This window comes from Schistocerca piceifrons, chromosome 4 (assembly GCF_021461385.2).
Source record: "Schistocerca piceifrons isolate TAMUIC-IGC-003096 chromosome 4, iqSchPice1.1, whole genome shotgun sequence".
NCBI classification, from domain to species: domain Eukaryota; kingdom Metazoa; phylum Arthropoda; class Insecta; order Orthoptera; family Acrididae; genus Schistocerca; species Schistocerca piceifrons.
This window is the reverse complement of record NC_060141.1, coordinates 796,090,755-796,116,709: the sequence shown is the minus strand read 5'-3', so window position 1 is coordinate 796,116,709 and position 25,955 is coordinate 796,090,755. Positions and strand designations below refer to the sequence as shown.

General features: G+C 44.0%; 1 protein-coding gene across 1 annotated transcript in view; it reads right to left on the bottom strand.

The window, feature by feature from the left end:
* Positions 1-25,955, bottom strand: part of LOC124794894 (endothelial differentiation-related factor 1 homolog) — an 83,843-nt gene that overhangs the window by 43,136 nt on the left and 14,752 nt on the right. The window contains exon 3 of the mRNA XM_047258593.1: positions 12,176-12,336. Coding sequence (XP_047114549.1) covers positions 12,176-12,336 — 161 coding nt within the window. The remainder of the gene's footprint in view (positions 1-12,175; positions 12,337-25,955) is intronic.

Here is a 25,955-nt window from a genome sequence, read left to right as displayed (position 1 = left end):
CGACTGCCCCACGAGATGGAATACTGTCAAGAGGTCACGGCAGTAGTGAGGATGCAATTTTGTTTCCTGGAGGCAGAGAACAAGTGGATACTGCAATTCCATGAGCAGCCGTAATTCCTCTTTGTTGGATCTAAGGCTGTGAATGTTCCCTTGGAGGAGAGTCATAATGAGGAAAGCGGGGAGGGGGGGGGGGTCACCTCGGCAGCTGCTGAATGATAACCTTTGAAGACTCAGCGCTACAGGTCACATAAGCTGGAGGATCCTGCTCCATAAGATCTACAGAGATGTCGGTATTCTCCCCGTCGGTCTGTGGAACCTAGGGCAGAAAAACGGTTGGTGTTGCGACCAGCAACACGGAAGTCAGTTTAGTGAGAGTATCACATGGCGACACCATTGAAGAGGATCTCTGTGTTTGATATCTTAGAGCCTTTTCAGGTGGCCGATGATGATTCAGAAGTTTGTTGGCTGGAAGGATGTAAAAAAGTCTTTGTGGGAGTTTTCCTTCTGTCCTTTCCAGCCTGCCTATTGCGTAGTAGGTGTCTTTGCCCTTGGAGGTGAAAGTTTGGTGGTTTGTTGCACAGCTGGAGGAGGATGAGACATGAATGTGACTGATACTGGGAGATTTTACAACGCAGTGCTGAATTTTAGGTCACATGTCTGTGTGGACATGTCCTTCGTGGAGTGAGATGTAGAAAGAACATTACTGTAAGTGCTGGATGGTAAAACACAGTGTTTCCCACTAGCCAAAACCTTCGAGCAACAGGGTAAGGCACTTTTTCCTTCACCCAGATCACTTGGATGGCCTGTTCATCGAGATACATGGGACAATCTCAGGAGGAGGCTACATAGTTGCCAATGCAATTGATACAGCGGGGAGGAGCCGGACAATTGCCCTCATGAGCATCCCTACCACAGGTTACAGATTTGGTCGAGTGTGGATTGGTTGGTTGGTTGGTTGGCTTGGGGTACAATGGGACCAAACTACAGGGTCATCAGTCCCTTCCCCCGACACAAGCAAAGCTCAAGGTACAAAAACACCCAACACCACATCTAAAAAGAAAACAAATGGAACGAACAAAGAAGAGGAAAACTTACACCACAAGGAAAAGCAGATAAAGGCATTAAAATCATAGAACATATGGTCTGGGCTGGCTGATCACAATAATAAAAGAGGATGAGAAGCCACTCTGCAACACATTAAAATGTCCACCCCAAAAAGACAAGGCGGGATGAACACATGTAGGGAAAAGATGACCACCAAGACAAACAAATGCAAAGAAAGTGCGACAGAGTTAAAATGGAGGGAGGGTGGCGACCTCAGAGAGAAGTGGGCAGTCCAGCAAGATGTGAACGACAGTCGTATGTGAGCCACAGTGGTGGGTCCTCGCGATGGAGGTGTTAGCCACGTATGGCCAATGCAGAGCCGGCACAGAACCACAGAGTACCTGCAAGAGGCCCGTATGGAGGTTTTCCATACATTTGTAGTCACTTTAAGGGCACGCAGTTTGTTGGGCATACTGAGATTATGCCATTCCGTCTCCCAAAGCTGAAAAACCTTATGGCATAATAATGATCACAGGTCTGTTACAGAGATGCCGATCTCCAGAAGTGGTTTCCGTGTAGCCTATTTGGCCAGCCAGTTGGCAGGTTCAGTGGCAAGTTCATTTCCTGGGATTCCAACGTGTCCTGGGTCCACACAAACACCACGGAATGACTAGACCATTCCAGGGCATAGATGGACTCCTGGATGGTTACTACCAAAGGATGGCGGGGTAGCACTGGTCGACATCTTGTAGGCTGCTCTAGAAGTCAGTACAGGGAATAAATGACTCACCAAGGCATGAGCGGATGTGCTCAAGAGCATGAGAAATGGCTGCCAGCTCTGCAGTGAAAACACTGCAGCCATCTGGCAAGGAGTGCTGTTCATTACATCCTCCATGAACATAAGTAAAGCCAACGTGAACAATAGCCATCGAGCCGACAATGTAAACCACTTCATGGTCCTGCTACATGTCAAGAATCAACAGGAAGTGACAGCAGAGAGCTGCAGGGTTATCTGAGTTCTTAGGGCCATGTGAAAGGTCCAGGTGAAGCTTCAGCCAAGGTGTACACCATGTAGGTGTACATGAATGGACCTCGAGTATAGGTGGTAAAGGCAAGGACTCCACTTCAGAGAGATCAAATGTGAACTGCAATCTTAAGCCCTGACCTGGGCCTCCGACGATGTGGGATGGGATGGGATGGGAAAAGGAGACAGTAATTCGGATGCTCAGGAGAACTATGGATGTGTGCAACGTAACTGGCGAGCAGTTGTGCACGCCTAACCTTCAATGGAGGGACTCTTGCCTCCACCAGGACACTGGTCACCAGACTTGTCCTAAAAGCTTCTGTTGCCAGTCCAAAGCCACAGTGGTGCACTGGGTCGAGTAAACACAACAGTGAGGATGCTGCTGAACCATAAACCACACTCCCATAGTCAAGGCGGGATTGAGCAAGGGCTCTGTAGAGCTGCAGCAGTGTAGAGCGATCTGCACCCCAGTTGGTGTTGCTCAGGCAGCGGAGGGCAAGTGCAAGGATGCTGAGGAGCTCCCACTCTGTAAATGGAGCATTATAGGGTTCACTGTGACATTCAGTGAGCAAGAGGGCTCTCCTTTCCATCTGCCATTTGAGGGTGCGAAATGCCGACGGATAATTTTCTAATGCGGTGGCTTGAGCATAGTGCTCAGCAATAGAGTTTGCGTTGGTAGATAACACGCCACTGATGTTAATGCCAGTAACACCTGTCAGGGTCTGGTACCAAAAACACGTCTGATCTTCATCTAGACTCGGGAAGGCGATGTATCAGGGTGTATACGTGGAAGAGGGAAAAAAATTTCCGGATTTTTCCCGGATTTCCCTGTTAAAGATACACTTTCTCCCAGATGAAAATACACATTTCCTGTGTTAAATGTGCCAGTAAAATTTTTAACGACATAAACGTCTGATCTTCTGGGCTCAAAATTATTCTGAATGGTCACTTTCAAAGAGTTGATTTTTGAATGAGAGGTAAAGGCTCTGTGATTTAAGAAATTCATCGCACATTTGAGCACAGAGTTCATCTTGCGTAAAAGGAAATTTACTTGGAAAGTAACGCTTTTCAAACAACCATTTGGAATATTTTTCCACGACCTATTAGAAATAGGTTCGCTTTAGCAGTTGCCAGAGAGCGCCAGATAACCCGCGTCACTGTGCTTACACAGCTGCGATGCCACAGGAAGATCTTACATTATTTCACAAAAGAAACAAGACATTAGAGGATACTCCAAGAGCATGAGAGCTTTGTGAACCATAGTAAAATGCATAATTCGGCTTAAAGTGCACATTCGTATGTCCAGATTCGGATGTAAATTTTCTGGGAGTACCAGTACTGTATTACCTCATGTTTGGTTCTTTATTATGACATAATGCCATACGTGCTAGAAGATGAAAATGTGCACTTTAAATGCAGCGGAAAGTGCAAACTAGCCAATAGTGTGGAATTAAACACACTGCCTCAGCAGAAAAGATTAATAAAAGTGAAATTTCTTTAACAAACAGACAAAAATAACTTCATTGTTCTGCAAGGCGATTAATGCTTGACTGTCAGAAAGTGGAAATAAAATAAAAGCTGAAACTAATAACGTATCTTAGCCTTCCATAATTATGTGAATGTATTTTAATTCGCTTGATAGCTCCCGGCCACAGAAATCCATTTTATTTTCATTTGATGTGAGAGCAATAAACAAAGAGTAAACAGCAAAATCACTTAACGTAAACACGGGACACATGGAGAATACCATCTCCCCACTACAACTCAGACTGCTCTGCGCATCGGGTCCGCATCTACGATATTTCCAAACCGGGGCAATATGGTGCTCCCCTCCCTCAAGTGTTTCATGTTCACACAGCTTTCTTCCATCGCACATTTCTGTATTTCGGTCTGTGGAATTCAAACGTGTAATATTTTGTAATGGGTGCCATCAAACTATATTCAGGCCAGAGGAAGTTAAAATGTCCTGTGGTGCTCCCAGTCGGCCGATTTGACACCCTGCCCCCTCTAAAATAACTCTCAGTTGATACTGGATGGGATTATTTGTAACCAGCAGAACAAGAACTCTTCAGAAAATTTGCAGTCTTTACAGCCTATTAGCTAATAACTTTGTGTTTTGTGTGACGTAAAATTAAATATAGGATACATGAAACCAGTAAAGACAAGCAAGACAGTACACGTTTCTTCATTCCTTAAATCCTAGCATTTTTTTCTCTCTTATCTTGCCACAGCTTCATATGACGTACTTTCCTTTCTGCGAAAGAAAATCAACTCAAAGTTCGTCAAAGTTTTGCTAAAGAAAAAAAAACAAAATGTCGTTGTCTAATATTATAAAAGCTGTTAATGCAGGTAGTACCCAGGACTGGTGTGGTTTCTCAATCTGATTACATATATTTTGTCATTGTCTGCTAGATAAAACGAAACAGGCCTGCCTAATATTGCAGCAATTGTTACACACACCAAATAAACGAGACTGTTTTGGCACAAATGGCCATTTTTATAACATGACAGAATATAATTCACGCAGTACCAATATCAAATGCCTATTGGGCCTACTACAAGCAAAAAGTTTTATGTTAGGAAACAATTCCACATTTCAGCTTCTGAAGCATGAGATCGAAAAGTCGCAGTACGAAATTTTTATATAAATTTGGAATAGTCACATTCTTCCATAATGTGTGTTAGTCCCCGTTTATTCTCCTTCCTTATTCTAACAAACTATCTTGTCATTACTAATTCTGTAACTATTCCTGCCAGTGTCAAAACTTATTCTCTTGGTTAACTTCACTAACCCAGCCACAATCACCGGTTTAGTTATCCCGCATTTATTCTCTGGTTAGCCTTTATTACGTGTTCATACAACGCGTTTTCCGTGCCTCTCCCAGAATAGAACTTTAGTGGCTGCTAGCCGGGGACTGTATAACTGGCCCTTATTAGTGTAGCGGACTGCTGAAAAATGTTCTGTCAAAATTTTATCTTCTTGGACACACGGAGAAGGTAATATGTAATCTTTGTGACCTGTTATTCCTGTTATTTATTTCCGCTCTGGTAGTCTGAATCTATGGATTTTGCTAGTAATTATAACAATGCTGATCATTTGCAAACCCAGTCAGCCACATAAATAGCAATTGGAATTCACCCGTTCGGCTTTATTCTGCTCAGCTCGTATAGCCCTGTCCCCTTTTGTCTGCAGGAAAGTTTATTTCTAGATGCAACGAGGATTCCCCTGGCAGAGATATCACGTACACTATGCATGTATTCCAAAATTAACTTATGATTCATTCAGAAATCAACTTTGTATTTGTTCAATAATGTTCAAAAACCAACAGGGATGCACTTCAAAATTATATGATTAATCGATAGACCAACATGCACTGGATGCTAGGCGCTGTGTGAAACAAGGCCTTTTTCCTCCCTGAAACTGCCGCCCATGGAAGATACCCCGGTTTGTCCTCGCCCCCTAGTCACGCTCATTGGAGGCACTTTGTTGTTATTAAGCACTGCATAGTCTTTCTAAAGCATTTGACACATTTTGCTGTTGGCAGACACTCATATGAGCACTGTGTTCAGTTGTTGTATATGGTGCATTTCCTTTGCAATTTAACTTTTATTTTCTTTTTTTTCTCTCGTTCATGTTTTATTGCTGCATTATTATTCTTCAGTAGCAAGATACAGTAATATCCTTTGTTAGAGAATTGTTACTTACCAGTCAAAGTTAAAAAATTTAATTGAAAACTAAGACAATGAAAAATTCCCAGATTTCTGAAAAATTCTCAGGTTTTTCCCGGTTTTCTTCTGGATGAAAAAATTCCTGGGTTTTTCCCGGATCTCCCGGATGTCCTGGGTCGTATACACCCTGTGTACGGCACCCAATGGTTGAGACATACCTCTCCCAACACGCCTGTTTATATCTCTCTATAAGCTGGCAAATGTGGGCAGGGAGACATTTGAAAGGTATTAAGTGCTCTACAGAAGGATGCCGCTTATGTCGCTGTATAGCTCATCAACGATCTTTAATGGCCTCAGCGATTTTCCGGCTACAACCAAGGTACTGACTTTCACCAGGGGCACCCTAAAGAACAAGGGATTGTGTTTTCCGCTGCAGAAACAATCGTTCTAGTGACCTGCTCAACTACCACTTTGATTGTACCACGTGGGGGAGATTGAACGGTGACATTAGAGGAGAAAGCTTCTCAGTCTGTCTTGTTTAAAGCCCATCTTGGTAGACGTCCATGGGAATGGGGCTGGGGAAGTGACAGGAAGATGGGAAAGTAGTCATTACCGCACAAGTCATCGTAGGCTCTCCAGTGGACAGATGGGAGAAGTCCTGGGCTGCAGAGGGATAAATCAATTGACGAGTACGTGCCATGAGCTACACTGAAATGTGTGTGGGCCCCAGTATTTAAGAGGCAGAGGTCAAGTTGAGACAGGAAAGTTTTAACATCTCTGCCTCGGCCAGTAAGCACAGTGCCACCCCACACGGGGTTATAGGCATTAAAATCTCCCAAAAGTACAAAAGGTTTAGGGAGTTGTTGAATCAGGGCAGCCAATGCGTTCAAGGGTACTGCACCATCTGTAGGAAGATATATGTTGCAGACAGTTATTTCCTGTATCATCCTTATCCTGACAGCCACAGCTTCAAGAGGGGTTTCAAGGAGCACGGTTCACTGCATACCGATTTCAGGACATAGCCACAAACTCTACCCGACAATCTGTTATAGTTGCTATGGTTCTGCCGCGAAGGGCAGGGGTCTGCATTGCTGGGAACCAGGTTTCCTGGAGGGCTACGCAGAAGGCAGGTGTAAAGCTTAACAGTTGCCATAGCTCAGCCAGGTGGTGGAAAAAACCGCAGCAATTCCAATGGAGGATGACGTTATCATGAGGCATGAAGCATGCAAGGAGGCAGGTCACACCCCAGGGTCATCTGCTGCCACCGATTGAGTATCTGTATACATTCTTATTGTGGATGAGGCATCAGTGAGATCCAGGTCCTCAGGGGCCACTGAGATCTCCACCTCATCCGCAGGTGCAGAACTGGTAGGGAGTGGTGGTGTTGGGGTCCCGGAGGGTCCTTTTTCTTAGCAGACTTCTTTGTTTGCTTGCCCCCTCGCTTCTCTTTAGGTGCTCACTGGGAGGACTCCTCTGAAATGATTGCCATGACAATTAACACACACAGGAGGGGGAACACAGGAACTCCCCTTATGGAGTGGACGTCCACAGTCACCACAGAGAGGGGTCTGGGAACAGTGGGAAGACATGTGTCCAAAACGCAAGCACTTATAACATCTCATAGGTGGTGGGATGTACGGCTTCACATCACATCGATTAACCATAATCTTGACTTCTCAAGGAGGGTATCCCCTTCAAAGGCCAGGATAAAGGCACCAGTATCAATGTGATTGTCCTTTGGGCCCTTCTGAACACACCGAACAAAGTGAACACTCCACCGTCCGAGTGTCTGTAAGTTCCTCATCAGTTTGAAGGATGAGGTCCCTGTGAAAAATTACACCTTGAACCATATTCAAAGACTGGTGGGGGGTAATTGACACAGGAATTGTACCAAGATGGTCACAGGCACGAAGGGCGACAGACTTGGCAGCTGAAGCAGTTTTGATCAACAACAAACCCAACCGCATCTTGCTCAGAGAGTCCACTTCGCCAAACTTGTCTTCAATGTGTTCCACAAAAAATAAAGGTTTGGTATTGGTGACAGTATACCCAGCAGTCCTGGTGCAAACCAGAAACCAGTGGAAAGGTTTCGCCCCTAGCCGACTAGCCTGACTCTCCTCCCAGGGGGTAGCCATGGAAGCGAAGGCCAAAGGGGCAAAAGAAGCAGCACTAAAAGAACCATTTCCATTCAAAGAGACGGCTGTAGAAAAACGGCCAAAGTTCTGGTCCCATATGTGTTTCATTTACATAGCATCCACCCTGATACCATCCACTCTGATCATGAGCTCTCCCCACAGGCACCACCCACCCACAGCAAGGGCCGGCTGGCACGGCGGACGTTACCAGGAGTTCCAATGCTCCAGGATGACAAGCAACTACTCCTAGGCTTACATGAGGAGGTTACAACTCAGGTATCATAAGAGTGATCCCTGGGTTTTCAGGGGGCTCGACCAGAAGGGTACATAGCGACCCCACCACACGGGCTGGCTACGTACCCTAGCATCAGACAACAACGTGAAGGAAAAGATGGAAGGAACTAGGAGGGCACACGCCATGAGACACTAGGTAAAGTGCTCTTCCCTAAATGGCTCACACTACGGAATAGAAATTTAGTAATGGAGGTCAAACCCCAGAGGGGGACCAGAGAATGCCAAAAGGATGAGGTAATTACGAAACAAAACCAAATTGCAAAGCCAACAGAACCACGACGATAGTGGGGCCAACATAAACAAGGACATCACGAGGGGGGGGGGGGAGGAGAGGGTGGAGGGGAAGGAGCAAGGATGGGAAGGGAAGGGAAGGGAAGGGAAATGCAGCCCAGGAAAGAAAGAAGGCTGCAATAGCTCGGGGCCCCGTGATTGCCACGCACATACTCATTAAAGGACTGTGAGCCCCCTGAGGGGATGCACCATGGAAGTGAAAAGATGCTGCAAAGGTTGGGGGCCCATGGGAGCCAAGCACGAATCTGCCAAAGAGTATCGAGACCCCTGGAGGAAATGTCAAATTTGATAAACAACCAAGCCCTGAAGGTGTACGTAGACAACTTAATCTCAGATCGATTTTTGCTGGAATTTTCATATATCTGGTAGAAAAATTAGGCGCAAAGAATATCTTAACTCATTTTATTAATTGTCAAAGAATAAAATGTCAACACTAAAGGGGGCTGGTAAATAAAAATCATGTGTGTTCTTTGAAAACGAAAATGTCACACATAGCATCCACATTCAACACTAAAGGGGGCTGGTAAATAAAAATCATGTGTATTCTTTGAAAACTTGTTCCTAAAATATTTGTTGTTGACCTGGAAGTCAGAACTGTGAACAGGTGAAAAGTGAAAAGAGTTTTCAGTTTTTTCTTAATGCATATGTTATATTTCAATCATAAATGTCTCTTTAGTGTAAGAAATTACAAGAGAGTTTGGGTGCAAAAATGTGGTGATATTCAGTTATTCTGTAAATACAAAGGCTAACTTCAGTTAAATAAAAGAAAAGATACAAGTAATAATGAGAGATGACTTTTCTTTTACAAATATACCAGTATGTAGACACACAAAAATTCTGCAAAGAACAGTTCCATAAGTAAATTCAAATATAAAGAAGAAAACTTTACTTAAACTCTTCCACCTTGCATATAACGTTTTCCTTGACATAGTGACCCAAAAGCAAAACAAGCTCACTTAAAGGCGAGAGAGACAATCATTTGATAGCAGTTACTGTCAAGTTTAAACAACCATGCACTGTGTCTCTGTAATGATGAGGCACTCACCTTACATATAACATCAGATTTCTGTTTGCTGTTGCTTCAGGGCCCAAACAGCTGGCGTCCTAAGTGCTTACTTAAAATGGTTAATTACAGAATGAATGAAGTCACTCAGAGGTTAATCAATTGGAATAGAGGGATAGAGCGATAGCTAAAAACTATCACTTCCTTTTTTAGGACGTTGTTCAAACAGATGAAAATTAAATTTCCTTTGCCATATTACTACGACAAATGAAATGAAAAACACAATCTACTGTTGTGCTATATCTGCTAAAATATCTGATAATCCAGATGGCAAACATACATTAAAACAAATGGTTATAACATATGAGAAGGGGACCCAAATAGCACCTTTCCTACTGGGCCATCTAAGGTCTTGTGATTCAGCAGTTTATTTGAACATCTTTAAATCCGTGTGATATCTGGGAAACGTGTCCTACGCACTTGTTTTCACTGTATTTGAAAGCGACTTACTGCCTGCATTTGTAGCTGTTCCAAAAAAACATTTTCGCAAGCTGCTGTAGCAACAGGTGGAATAGTACATAGCTTTCAAGTACAATGAGAACTGGTACACAGGACACATTTCCCGGGTATCACAAGAATTTGAGGATGTTCAAATAAACTGCTGAATCACAATTCCTTTGACGGACCAGTAGGAAACATACTGTTTGGGTCCACATCTCACATGAAATGTGTTAGGTGGATGCCCCAACATTACAAAGAGACAGTGCACTGTTGTATTAACTTGAAAATAACTGCTGTGAAATGACCGTATCCCTCACCTTTAGGCAAGCTTATTTCATTTTTTGATTGATATGTCAAGGAAAATGATGTTATATGCAAGGTGAAGAGTGTTAAAAATATAATGTCCTTCCCTGTATTTGAATTTGTTTATGAAACTGTTCTTTGCAGAATTTTTGTCTCTATATATCTACTTATTTGCAAAAAAATATCTCTCTCATTACTACTTGTATTCTTTCATTTATTTTACTAAAGTTCTCTGTTAAATTTATAGTAACAGAATGATATATCACCACTTTTGTGCACCCAAGCTGTCTCCTGCAAATCTTTACACTGAAGAGACATTTAACAATATAATATATGCATTAAGAAAAGGATTGACAATTCTTTTCAGCTCTCACCTGTTTACAGTTCTGACTTACAGGTCAACCACAAATATTTTAGGAACAGTTTTTCAAGGAATACAACTAGGTTTTTATTTGCCACGTTGAACGTGGCATTTTCATTTTATTCTTTGACAATGAATAAAGTCAGTCAGGATATTCTTCTTTTCACAATTCACAAATTTCAAGAACAGCTTGGAAAAAAATGTGTTTCACAACATTTTTCATAAAAGATCTGAATGATGTATTTTACTTTTCATACATTACATCAACTTAGTGGGTTACATACTAGATGCATAAAAAAACTGGGACCTGTACAGCAACTGATTACTGGGGAAATTTAAGTCTGTCAAATGACTGGGCACAGATCCCTGAGACTTCAAAACTGTATTTATCAAAAACAGTTAAGAGTTTGGGCAGTGCTATTTGGCAGCTTTACTATTAAGGTAGGTATCCATATACCAAATATGAAATAAATTCTGAAATGGTCAACTTATTACCCCCCATGCGATTACATGGAATGACCCCTGGGCAATCTGCAAGTTATGCAAAAGTGGCAAAAGAAAGTGAACGCCACACGCTCATCTGCACCAAAAATGCAGCTGTAATTTGGAGAGGTAGCATTGCCCATTTTCAGTAACTCCCACGTTTGAGCCCCTCTCCACCATCATGCACACCTCAAAGAAGTGAAGAGCACGCAACTTGGCCATGAGTCTGCAGTCCTTTATAGTGTGGATGAATCCACCACTGAATGAAAACTCAAAATGCTCCTTAGTCAATGGCGTTAAGTGTAGGATGTACAGCGTATTTTCATCAAAACTTTATCTTTGACATACTGTTCGTATTTTTATTACAGTTGGTAAAAATTATCGTTAGTTTACAATAGCTTAACTCTTTGCACTCTATATCACAAACACTTGTTCTCTCCATGCGCTCCTATTTAAGTTTCTCCGGCCCAGACAGCGAGCACGCCACAGAGAACTGCAAGAGTCTCTCTGTGGAATGTGGCCACCGACGCACAACTAGGGTATACATTAAAACAAAAACTGTGCTTTCATTCAAATATTTACGTAAGCATTACCATACAAAACTTTTCACTGTGGGATATTTTTTGAAACTCTTCAAGGTGGAGACCTTCCATCGACATTTCATTCAATTTTTTTTACAAATAAGTCACTGCCCATCATCAAAATCATTTTAACTCTCATTTTCACCTCCAGAAGCTCTACAATCTCTCACTCAGAAAGGACTACAGATGAGAACTAGCCATTTCACACCTACTAACTTGAATGTAGTAATTACAACCTTGCCCTCAACACAACTGCTACAATTCTACACCAAGTTAACACAGGCTTCCCCAGAAGCAGTACTATGCAGAAATGATGCCTCATACAGTCAGAGTCATGAATGGATAATGTGAGAGCTACGAAAAATCATGTCTAACGAGGCTTGACATCTGAGTGAAAAACAAAATTCACAATCTGAGCACCACTACCCGATGGAGTGGAAAAGGGTTAATGCTTTAATTTTAAAAATTTTTTCCAGAAGTACTTACTGTAGCAAGATCCTTCTGGCTCCAATTCTTGGACTGGCGGCCTTGCTGTATGAGTTTTCCTAAATCCAATGGTACTTTTTCATGCTTCAGTTCTTCAGTCTCTCTGTCTAGTTTTGCAGTGTTTTTTGTTGTGCCATGTTGCTTGTTAGTAGCTGCACCCCCTGCAAAACATCTAAAATCAATGTTAAGCTGCTTCACACTGCAATGAACATAGTAAGTGTGACATGGTACACACATATTGTATCCCTCTCAGTAAATGTTCCTTGTAAATTAAATTTGTGGATTAACAGAAGTGTTGACTACAGCTTCAATGACTCAACCAAACAGCCACCTTTCAATCCAACCTAGACCTTGGGCTTCATTACATGTCACTACAACAAACCTTTCAAAAATTAGTATAGATGAAAAATAGCTACTGCTAATATTCTCCTCTATATATGTTCATGCACAGAGGACATAAAATGTTTTTACATTATGGGATGAAGCAGACATATGTTGCTGGTAGGTTCAGTTTACACAAATTCATAACCATTGTTTAAACCCTATAATTCCCATGCTTTACAACCTGTCAACATTAATTGTGACTGACATGCCTCTGTTGCAAACAAGCAACTGAACAAATAGTTTCTCAAAACAGGAACATATTTCTCGAGTCTTCTTTCTTCTTCTTTTTCTTGTGTCTTTGTCCCATATCAGTGCAGGGTTGTCATGGCTATTAATGGATAGGGAATAGATTGTTTAAGAGGTGTCCAAATGCCCTTCCTATCACCAACTCGTTACCCACAGAAGTAAATATATGCGTTCCAACTGTAAGAGTATAGCATTATCCATGTCAAAGTGTCCAAAAGTTTTATAAATGTTGTAAAATTGTTACCAGAGACCGGCCTTGGTACCAGCCTGGTATTCACCTAGTGCAATGTAGGAAACTGCCTACAAACCACACCTCGCTGGTCGGCACACCACCCCTCAATGTTAATCCACTGGGTGGATTCAATCCAGCACCAGCGCACTCCCCAGTCCTGGAAGTGGCGCTTTAGCACCCATGGCTATCTGTGCAAATAAACAGACTTACAGGATAGAGAGGAATATTCAACACTAGTAGTCGGCTTTGACCAGTGGCATAGGAAACTTGAGACAAACCTTGTAAACAAAATGGTGACTATAATATTATCATTGGCAGTATCTTCCCAAGATGTCCACACAAATGCAAGGGTGAGACTGCTTGTCACTGGGAGCTCCAATGCCAGGCACGTGATGGAGCAGTGGGTAGATTGGGAGAAAAGGTCAGTGTCTGCTCCACTTGCTTGCTGGGAGAGGGGTACTTGCCCAAGATGTGGAAGAAGCTCCACCAGCAGCAACTAAGCGCAATGGGTCCAACCGCCTACAAATCATTGCTCATGTAAGCACGGATGACTCCTGCCATCTGACTCTGAGGCCTCTTTGGTTCCTACAGGTGGCTAGCTGCTTTGGTGGAGACCACTATCCTTGCCAACAGGGTGGAAGCAGAGCTATCATTTTGCAGCATTGCTCTCAGTATCAATGCTCAGATGATTCTGTGACAATCTTTGATGTGGATTCGAAAGTCTCTGCATAGGTTCAATAAGATGCATTCTGATTTCAAACAGGATAGCATTCATCATAGCAGTTTGCACAAAGAAAATGTTAATATAGTACTAGTAAAGTGCAGGAGCATCTATGGAAAAGGTTCTGGAACTAGTCTCTTTTACCAATGGAAACAATACCCTCAAAGTACTAGAGACAAAGCTGACACACCAGATGTTAAAAGCAATAAAATTCTAAATGTACATTGTAAAGATATGATGAACACTGGTGTGGAGGCATGTTTATAGCCATAAAAAATACAATAATATCTAGTGATATCAGTACCAATTCCAAATGCGAAATAATTTGAGTGAAGTCAAGTGTTACAGGTGGATCATGGTTATCAGACGCTTTTATAGACCCCTCTCCTTAAAGAGCAGTAGTGGTGGAACATTGATGGATGGCTAGATTAATGTGTTTAAAGGGACCAAACTATGCGGTCATTAATCTATTAATCCTTTGTATGTCAAGCCAGGAATAGTCATCAGAGAGGAAGGATACAAAAGACAATTCCAGAAACCAGGTCACACCAATGCACATTCCAATTCTCCAAAACCTGTCAGTGTACAGTCAACTGAGGTCCAGTTCCAGTACCTCATTTGCACAAGTCAACATCTTGGTACCTAACTGTGGCGACCAGTTAACATGTTTGTTCCCTGGGACCTCACTGTGACCATGGGTCCATACAAAGATGACCAACTGTCCAGCATGCTGGAGAGCATACAGGATATCCAGGATGGTCCCAACCAATGAGTGGCGATGGTAGCACTGTTTAGAGTGCCTGAAGACTACTGAAGGAGTCACTGCCAATTAAGAATGGCTTGTCAGCACAAGAACAAAGGTGGCTGAGGGCTCGAGCAATGGCAACCAATTCTGCATTGAATGCAATGCAATCATTCAGGAGGAAACATAGTTCACTGCATCTGCATGTGGGTACGCAAAACCGGTACATCTGTCAACTGTAGAGCCATCATCAGTGTATACCATGGCTGAGCCCGGAAGCACATCGAGGACATCCAGGAACAGATACGAAAAACCATAGTGTCTACCGAGTACTTTTGTCCAATGGCAGCAAATCAGAGGACAGAGTATACACCATGGGGTGCAAGCAATTTCAGCCTGACAAGAAGCGTCAGTGGGGAAAGATGGAGTTCAAAGCAGAGGCTCTGTATGTTAACTGTGATCGTGACATCAGACCTTGGCCTCTGTTATGGAAGGTAGATCTCCCTACCAGAAAAAAGGACATAGTAGTCTAGATGCTCAGGGGAGCAGCAAATGTGTGTTGCATAGAGAAACAGCAATTGTTAGCGCCTAACCTGTAGGGGAGGGATGCCAGCCTCCGCAAGTAGGCTGTTCACAGGGCTGGTCCGAAAGGCACGTCGCAAATGGGACCCCACAATGGTGTGTCCGGTCCAGCATCTACAATGCTGAAGGCGATGACACGAGGCTCTGATAATCAAGACGCAACAGGATTAGAGCTTTGAAGAGCCACAAAAATGTAGATGGTCTGCAACCCAGCTGGTGTTACAGAGACAGATTAAGGTGCTATCAGCATGTTCGCCAAGTTCGTGAAGATGGGAAAGCCATGTCAACCGCCATCAAAGATCAATCCCAAAAACTAAGACTACTACACACTGAGCATTTGGTCACAGAGGCAGATTTCTGGTTGAAAATGGACAGTATGACAGCGACAGAAGTGCACGACACATTTTGCAGTGGATTTGTAGGACTCTCCTTGAGAGATCAGGAGTGCACTGCACAAAGGAAGCAGCTACTCAGGTAGCAGAATACTTGTAGAACGCACATGAGGCTAAGTAGTAGTTTAAGGTGTTCTGATGAACGCTCACCAGTCAATATACAGCAATGGAAGCCAGGCGGCATTCAGAGTAAAGACACTTCGACTGCCAAAATTTTATAAATAAACTGTCGAAGTATTGATAATAATGTACCCGAATTTACTGCCCTTCAGGAACGTTCTCGCACTGAAATTATTCTTGTGACAGAGTTGGCTGAAACCCGAAATGGAAAGCTCCGAGATATTTAGCGGGTCATGGAATGTAAACTGGTAAGACAGATTAGAGGCCATAGGAGGAGGTGGTTCATTGCAGTTGACAAAAATATTGCCTTATTGAGGTCGAAGTTGAGTGAGACAGTGAAGTTATCTGGTTGCATATGACAGGAATCAGTGAAACCAAGTTAATTGTTGGATGTTTTTACCGGCCACTCGATTCCACTGTTAGAGTGAAAGTAAGTCTAACTGGGGTGTCTATGGACTCATTGCAGTGGGTACAATAGAGTCATGTGAAATACTTTTGAACATGTGTTCTGAAAAGTGTCTCGAGCAGCTAGTTCGGCAGCTCACAACAACTGAATATCTTAGACCTTTCAGCTACAAATAGGCTGAACGTTACTGAAAATGTTAGTACAGAAATGGGAATTAGTTATCAGGATGTCATAATAGCAACTATGGTTAAGAAAGTTAATAAATCAGTCAGGAGGCTAGGAGAGTTTCTGCTAAATACAGCAGAAAGCAGTTGTTAGCATCTCACTTAGACAGTGCATTGACATCACTTAGTTCCGATCAGATTGACGTAGAGGAATTATGGGCAAAGTTTCAGCAGATTATAAATGTGGTCTGGAGAGCTATGTGCCTAATAAGGAAAACACCCACCATGGTTTAATAACGAAATTTGGAAAATGCTGAGGAAGCAGAGGCTGTTGCACTCTCGGTTCAAAGGAGAACACGCAAATGACAACAAGAAAAGGTTGTCAGAGACTCGTGCATCAGTGAAATGATCTATGCACGAAGCTTACAACAGCTACCACCGTCATGCCTTAGCAAAAGATCTGGCAGGAAACAGAAGAAAATTCTGGTTCTATGTAAAAATCGCTAAGAATCTAAGGCTTTCAGTCAGTCCCTTGTTGACCAGTCTTGCGTGGGAGTTGAAGACAAAAAAAGAAGCCGAAGGTTTAAATTTCACGACCAAGAAATCATCACACAGGAGAATCATACAAACATACACTCATTTGACCACTGGACAGACTCCAGCATGGACAATACTTTAGACCCCACAACTGCAGTTAGACCACCAACAGCCACACTCAATACACAGTCCTGTGAGATCCCATTCTATTGTGTATGGGGAGTGCTGTAGGAAGCACCAACTTTAACTCTGAAAGTATGGCAACACAAAAAGGTCAGAATAAAAATCGGGAGTTGGCCCGGACAACCTACTCGTGGAGAGTAATGAGGATATGGTGACACCATGTGATGTCTTAAGCCTTTTGCAAGTAGAAGAAGAAAGCGATAAGGTGGTGATGCTGAGCAAAAGCTAAATGGATAGCAGATTCCAGGCTGATCAAATTGTCAACAGTAGAAAGGTTTTGGCAAAAACAGCCCTGCGACAGAGTCAGAAGACCCCAAGACTCAAAGTACCAACACGACCATTAGCTCATCATATGTTCAAGCAACTTGCACAGAACATTAGTGAGATTAATTTGGGTGATAGCTGTCCATCTCAAGGTGGCTGTTTATCAGTTTCAGTGCTGGGACTATCATGCTTTCTCATCACTGAGACGGTAACTCACCCTCACTATGGATACTGTTGAAAATGGCAATGATGTGATGTTGGCAAACCACTGATGAGTGTTTGAGCATTTGGCTGAGGACGTTGTCTGGCCCCGAAGCCATCTCAAGGCAAAGGGCTAGGGCACTGAGCAATTCCCATTCACTGACCAGAGCATTGAGAGGTTCCAGGTGACATGTAGTAAATGGCAAACAAAGTCTCTCCATCCATTGTCTGAGGACACGAAATGCAGGCTGATGATCATCAGATGCAGAAACCCTAGCATAATGAAAAACAAAATGCAAAATGTTTGGCAGAGCATCTGGATCAGTGTAGATATCACCATTCACAGAGATACCACATAAACGCACAGGGTACCGGTGTCTATGGAGGTGTTGAATCTTTACCCAGATCTGCAAAGGAGGGTTACTTGGTAGAATGGTAGCAACAGCATTCTCATTTCTATCTTTTAAGAGGTGGTAGTCCTTGGCACGCAGTCATTTGAAGGCAATTAGTTGCTCTATCGATGGATGTTGCTATGGCACTGGAGAGCTCGCCTCCGATCTAATGGTCACAGCGATTTTGGGGGGTCCACAAAGGCAGTGTCTTCCGAAGGGAGATCCTCATGAATAAGGGACTGCTGAGTCAGCTGCTGAAAGAATGGTACCAGTTTTTCTCTGGAGAACAGAATCGATACCTTCATGTGGCAGGGTGTAAAAGGCAACAGCACGAGCGAAAGCAACCCAATCGGCTTTGGGGAGAGCCCATCTGGGTGGACACTCGGGCAAGGAGTGCCAAGAGAATGTGAAAACAATTGGAAAATGATCACTGTTGCATAGGTCATAGCGGACTCTCCCCAATGGATGAAGACTTGGGCTGCAAATGGAAAGATCAAGGGCCAAATTAGACCCATATGCCACAATGAAGTGTGTGGTGACACCGATATTCAAGAGGCAAAGATAGAGCTCTTCGAGCAAGTTTTCGACAGCTTTACTGTGGCCCGTGGTTGGAGTTCCAGCACACAAAGGGTTGTGAGCATTGAAGTCATTTAATATTAGGATGGGTGGGGGAAACTGAGGAAAAAAGTGCAGACACTTCATCAGGAGGGAGATACACCTTACAGATGGTGAATTCCAGAGATGTCTTCACACAAACAGCCACAGCCTCCAACATCATATTGAGTGGCATTTGTCTGCTGTACACAGAGTCCAGAACATACATGCAAACACCACCTGAAGCTCTTCAAAGGGTGATTCTTAAAATACCCCTGACAGCCACAGACACCAGGGATCTGCACTGCCAGAAGACAAGTTTCCTGGAGAGCGTTGCAAAAAAACAGGGGAATGCACAAAAGATGTCTTAGTTCAAGAAAGTGGCCAAAAAAAACTGCTACACTTCCACTGGAGGATCAGGCTATCAGTCTTCTGTGAGGATGCAGAGTGACCAAGGAGGCAGGTAATGTCTCTGGACCACCCATTGCCACTGGTCGTGAAGATACACCATTAACACACAGCGTTCCGAATCAGGTTATGTAGGGGTGTCAGGGGCCATAATAGCCACCAGGTACGCTGCCTTGGATACATAGGTGGAACATGCACGTTCTGGCGGCACAGGGCCACCAGAATCTCCCCATTTTTTGGAGGACTACTTCTTGTCCTTGGGCGATTTAGACCGTCTGTGAGGGTCCGTCTGCTGCAAATTGTGGGACAGGGAAGGAAGGCGAAGTCCTAAAACTTGAAAGCTGTGGCTCCTTCAGCCACTGGCTGGCATCCAGTTGCAGGTCACCATAGTTCAGGGAAGGGAGCGCCCCGAAGGATTCGTTCCTGATAAGGGGGGTCAGAAGAGCACATTGCTTCTCTGGCTGGGGATTGGGAACTGACGTCCCCAGCAGACAAGAGTGTTGACAATCCTGAACCGGTTGTGGAGGAAGCAGTAGGAAGAGAACTCCCAGCCACAAGGGTGGGAGGTGTAGTTGAGCAGATCCAAGAGCCAGATGCAGACGACATGGAGGGCCAAGTCACAGTCACTAAAGAGGATGTTGATGCCACAGCAGCAATCATAATACTGTAAAAAGTACAATCATAATACTGTAGGAAGTAGGGGACTATTTCTTCTTGGCATCTTTATGTGTGAGGCGATCGAGAGTTTTATTCCTGACTTTTCTTTTCTCGTCTGAAAATTGTGCAGTCTGGTAAACAAGGAATGGTGCTCCTCGCAGTTGACACAGATGGGGGAGGGGCAAAAGAAGCATTCCTGTGCAACTTACCGTCACAATCCCTACAGATGGGCTGGCATTACAATGCAAAGAGGGGTTTCCAATCACTTCTAGTCAAGTTGTGCCACAAACTTCTCTTCTCCCCAATCCTATTCAATACTTCCTCATTAGTTATGTGATCTACCCATCTAATCTTCAGCATTCCTCTGTAGCACCACATTTCAAAAGCTATTCTCTTCTTGTCCAAACTATTTCTCGTCCATGTTTCACTTCCATATATGGCTAAACTCCATACAAATACTTTCAGAAACTATTTCCTGACACTTAAATCTATACTCAATGTTAACAAATTTCTCTTCTTCAGAAACGATTTCCTTGCCATTGCCAGTCTACATTTTATATCCTCTCTACTTCGACCATCATCAGTTATTTTACTCCTCAAATAGCAAAACTCCTTTACTACTTTAAGTGTCTCATTTCCTAATCTAATTCCCTCAGGATCACCCGATTTAATTTGACTACATTCCATTATCCTCGTTTTGCTTTTGTTGATGTTCATCTTATATCCTCCTTTCAAGACACTGTCCATTCCGTTCAACTGCTCTTCCAAGTCCTTTGCTGTCTCTGACAGAATTACAATGCCATCGGTGAACCTCAAAGTTTTTATTTCTTCTCCATGGATTTTAATACCTACTCCGAATTTTTCTTTTGTTTCCTTCACTGCTTGCTCAATATACAGATTGAATAACATCGGGGAGAGACTACCACCCTGTCTCACTCCCTTCCCAACCACTGCTTCCCTTTCATGTCCCTCATGTTAATGGCCTTCATTAACAAGTGGTAAAAGCGCCCCTTCATTAATACAGCATAAAACTACGTCAGCTGCTGAGAAACTGTCTCCTAATTTGTCACCCACAATCTGTTAAGTCAGAATGAGCCATTCTGCATTCCAGATACCTTAAACTTTATGGTGTGATACTAATCGGAGGTCTGTTTCCGGAATACCTACCAAGAGTGTTTTCTGGTAGCCAGTTTAGCCAGGCTATAAGCGAGTTCATTCCACAGGATCCCACCATGGCCCACGTTCCAAACGAACATCACTGAGCATCCACACTGTTCAAAGGTATACAGGGAATCCTGGATAGCAATGACCAAGGGATGGCAAGGGAAACATTGGTCGAGAGCTTGTAAAATGCTTAAGGAGTTGCTGCAGATGAAAAAGGACCCACTGGTGTAGGAATAGATATGCTCAGGAGCACAAGAGATGGCTATCAACTCCACAGTGAAAACACTATAGGCACCTGGCAAGGAGCACTTGTATAAGAAAAGCCTACATGACCAGCAATCATCAGACCATCAGTATAGGCTACTTCAGAACACTGGAATGGGGAAAAATTGGCAGAGGAGGGTCTCCAGATGGACCAAGCCTTTCGGAGCTTGTGATAGGACAAGATGAAGCTGTGGCTGATGGATGCACCATGGAGGTGTATGTGAATGGGTCCAGAGTAGAGGTTGAAGAGGAAACAACTGAAGTCCAGAAAGGAGAGACCAGATGTGTATTGCGATTGTAATCCTCAACGTGGGAGATGGATTATGGCATTTGGAAAGAGGATGCAGTACTTCAAATGCTTAGAGGAGCTGTAAATGTGGGGAGCATAACTGACACACTGCTGTTGGCACCTGATCTGCAAAGGAGGGGGGAGGGGGGAGGGGGGGGTGACTCCAGCCTCCATGAGTAAGCTATTCACAGGACTAGTTTGAAAAGCTCCTTTCACAAGTATAACCCCGCAGTAGTGTACTGGATCCAGTATCCGCAATGCTGAGGGTGATGCCGAACTGTATGCCAGACTCTCATAATCAATGCAGGATTGTATCAGGGCTTTGCATTTCCTTGTGGATGCGGTCCGGCCCTGGGACTGCATCAATGTGGCGGGCTAGGGCATTGACAAATTCCCACTCACTGAAGGGAGCATTATATGGTTCTAGGTGGCATGCGGTAAAAGATAATGGCTTTCACTCCACTTCCTGTTTTAGAACATGAAGGACAGGCTGATATTTCTGAGACTGAGGCTCAAGCATAATGCAAATCAAAATGTCCAGCGACGGTGTCTGGGTCATTGCAGACAATACCTTTCAAGATAATACTAGCTATACCTGCAGGCATCTGGTATCCTTAAAGACATCTGATCTTAGCCCAAACCTGTGAAGGAGAGGTACATAGTGCGATGGCTGAAGCATATTATTCCCAGCCTTCTATCTTCTGTCCTTCTATTAGATGGCAGACCTGGGCACAGTTGCCCAGTATTGGAGAGCTCAGTATTGGAGAGCCTGCCCCCAATCTCTAATGGCCTCTGTGATTTCCCATGACCACCAAGGTACTATCGGGGCATGCCTGAGGCAAAGGGAATCGCTAAATCAGCTGCTGAAAGAATGGCTGTAGCTGTACATCACCCAGTTTGTTACAAGTGAGTTGTGCCCGTGACTGGACAGAAGATGATGTTTTTATCATAACTGAACCACTTTTCATTTTGGAGGTGGCTGCCATATCCCTAAACTTGTATTTTAAGTTCTCCACAAAGAATAAAGGTTTTGTGGCCAAGAAGGAATCACTATCAGTCCTCGTACAAACCAGGTGCTGCGGGGATTATTGCTCTGCTTGTTGCTTGTCCATATGTTCCTCCCACAGCATAGTTAGTGACAGGAACATTTTAGGGTCGTATCTCTTTGCATTACAAGTGGACTTTCCTCCCACAGAGACTGCTGGGCCTGTATGGCCACCAGCATGAGGTAATTTTTTCCACGTCATTTGTGTCTCACTCACCACGGTGACACTAACTCCAAACGGGGCTCACCCCACAGGCACCACCCAGCCTCAGTAAAGACTACCATTGCTTGAGTCCCTGTGCCCCAGTCACAATGGACACATACTCCTTGGCATCCATGGAGACTTTTCAGCTCTGACACCATCAGTGCAATACCTGTGTTGTCAGAGGGCACTGTGCAGGTACTTACTGATTCCCCCCCGCCAATGGGTGGCTACCGTACTGGGTTTTGGGTTTTACCATATTAAAGGGAAGGGTGCAAAGGTGGAAAGGCACAAAGGTGGAGCATACACTGCATTTGGTGACCACCTCTGCACAATTCACACTTCTGGAGAGTTTTGAAAACTGGTGGCAGGTCAAAACCAATAATGAGGACCATGCGATTTCATGAAAAGTTGTAGAAAAGGCTGAAAGTGGAAATTCTAGTCCAAAATCCATGCAGGGTCAGCACCAACAACACCATCCAACAGAGAGGCAGAGGAGGAAAGGGAGAGTGGAAGTATAAGCTTTCAGCACAGAAAGGAAGTTAACACTGCAAAGGCTGGGGCCCCTTTGTAGTCAAGCATATGCTCACAAAAGAGTTGTGAGCCCCTGGGGGGAGGGGGATGGTGCCTGTAGAGCATCGACAGTGTCGAGCGTGGCACTTTACCCTCAACGTAATACACTGCATATACATAGACACATGTTGTCAAGGAGAAACTTTTTCAATTTATTTTCAAATTTTACCTTGCTGTCTGTTAGACATTTTATATCACTGGGTAAGTGGTCAAAAATTTTTGTTGCAGCATTGTGTGGCTTTCTGTGCTAAAGACAACCTTAATGTTGAGTAATAAATGCCATTTTTTCTTCTAGTATTATAATTATGTACCTCATTGTTCCTTTTGAACTGTAGTGGATTATTTACAACAAACTTCAAGAGGGGATAAGTATCCTGTGAAGCAGTAGTCAGAATGCCCAACTCCTTAAACAGATGTCTACAAGACGACTGCGGGTGAGCACCACATAATATTCTTGCAGCATGTTTTTGGGCAATGAAGACCTTTCTTAAAGATGAGGTATCCCAGAACATTATTCCATATGACATTACTAAACGAAAATAAGCAAAATATGTCAACTTGCTGATTTCTCTCCCCAAAATTCGCTATGATTCTAAGTGCAAATGTGGCTGAACTAGGTTGTTTAGGAGTTCCAAAAGGTGTTTTTTTTTTTTTTTTTTCTCAATTTAAATTCTCGCCAATATGGACACTTAAGAATTTGAAATTTCTACCCTATGTATTATTTCATTGCCATGTGTTACACTTATCACTGGTGCAGTACCCCTACAGGTGCAGAGCTGAATATGATGTGACCTTGTGAAATTCAGGGCGAGACCATTCGCAGAAAACAAGTCAATGATACTTTTGAGAACTTTGTTCGCCATTTCTTCCATTTCTGTATGTGTACTGGGAGTAATAACAATACTGTGCTCCCTGCCGCCGTTGGATAAGCAGCTGCAGCAGCAAGTCGTATACTCCTAGCTCACTCATTTGTTACATAGTTTAATTCTTAATTTCTTTGCGTGTTTTTGGTACTTGCATTGTTTAATTCATAAATTTCGGGCGTATTATAGTATTTGAGAGTTGTAGCATCACGTTTTAGTACCTGAATAGTGTAAAATCGCGTAGTCTCCTTCCGCCGCCGAGCAGTGTGTCAGCAGTGCGCAAGTAGCAGCATTACTGCATTTACTAGGCAATCTTTTATTTTAATAACCGTTTAAATTTTGTGTTGATTTGTTTGCGCTCTCTGTAGATTAGTTCAGACGTTCTTTGCACATAAGTTTTTAGCATGGATAGGGACTGCAACTGCTGTGTTCGGATGCAGGCTGAGTTGGCATCCCTTCGCTCCCAGCTTCAGGCAGTGTTGGCTTCGGTCACACAGCTTGAGGCTGTTGCCAATGGGCATCACTGTGGGGGTCCGGATGGGGGTTTGTCGGGGACGGCCAGCTCGTCCCACGCAACCCCCGATCGGACTACGACTGTGGTTGCCCAGGATACTGCCCGCATTGAGGCTGATCCCTCACCTGTGGTAGAGTGGGAGGTCGTCTCAAGGTGTGGCAGGGGGCGAAAGACATTCCGGAGGGCTGAACAGAAGGCCTCTCCAGTTTGTCTGACGAACCGGTTTCAGGCTGATACTGATCTTCGGCCTGACATGGCTGCTTGTCCTGTTCCAGAGGTTGCCCCTCAGTCTGCAAAATCCGGGCGGTCGCAGAGGCTGGGCTTACTGGTAGTTGGGAGCGTAATGGGGCCCCTTAGGGATATGGCAGCAAGAGAGGGGAAGAAAACCACTGTGCACTCTGTGTGCATACCGGCGGGAGTCATTCCAGATGTGGAAAGGGTCCTTCCGGATGCCACGAAGGGTACAGGGTGCACCCATCTGCAGGTGGTCGCTTATGTCGGCACCAATGATGTGTGTCGCTATGGATCGGAGGAAATCCTCTCTGGCTTCCTGCAGCTATCTGATTTGGTGATGACTGCCAGTCTCGCTAGCGGGATGAAAGCAGAGCTCACCATCTGCAGCATCGTCGACAGGACTGACTGCGGACCTTTGGTACAGAGCCGAGTGGAGGGTCTGAATCAGAGGCCGAGACGGTTCTGCGACCATGTGGGCTGCAGATTCCTCGACTTGCGCCATAGGGTGGTGAGGTTTTGGGTTCCGCTGGATAGGTCAGGAGTCCACTACACGCAACAAGCGGCTACACGGGTAGCAGGGGTTGTGTGGCGTGGGCTGGGCGGTTTTTTAGGTTAGATGGCCTTGGGCACGTACAGAAAGGGCAACAGCCTCAATGGGTGCGGGGCAAAGTCAGGACATGCGTGCACCAAGCAGCAATCAGTATTGTAATTGTAAACTGTCGAAGCTGCGTTGGTAAAGTACCGGAACTTCAAGCGCTGATAGAAAGCACCGAAGCTGAAATCATTATAGGTACAGAAAGCTGGCTGAAGCCAGAGATAAATTCTGCCGAAATTTTTACAAAGGTACAGACGATGTTTAGAAAGGATAGATTGCATGCAACCGGTAGTGGAGTGTTCGTCGCTGTTAGTAGTAGTTTATCCTGTAGTGAAGTAGAAGTGGATAGTTCCTGTGAATTATTATGGGTGGAGGTTACACTCAACAACCGAGCTAGGTTAATAATTGGCTCCTTTTACCGACCTCCCGACTCAGCAGCATTAGTGGCAGAAAAACTGAGAGAAAATTTGGAATACATTTCACATAAATTTTCTCAGCATGTTATAGGCTTAGGTGGAGACTTCAATTTACCAGATATAGACTGGGACACTCAGATGTTTAGGACGGGTGGTAGGGACAGAGCATCGAGTGACATTATACTGAGTGCACTATCCGAAAATTACCTCGAGCAATTAAACAGAGAACCGACTCGTGGAGATAACATCTTGGAGCTACTGATAACAAACAGACCCGAACTTTTCGGCTCTGTATGTGCAGAACAGGGAATCAGTGATCATAAGGCCGTTGCAGCATCCCTGAATATGGAAGTTAATAGGAATATAAAAAAAGGGAGGAAGGTTTATCTGTTTGGC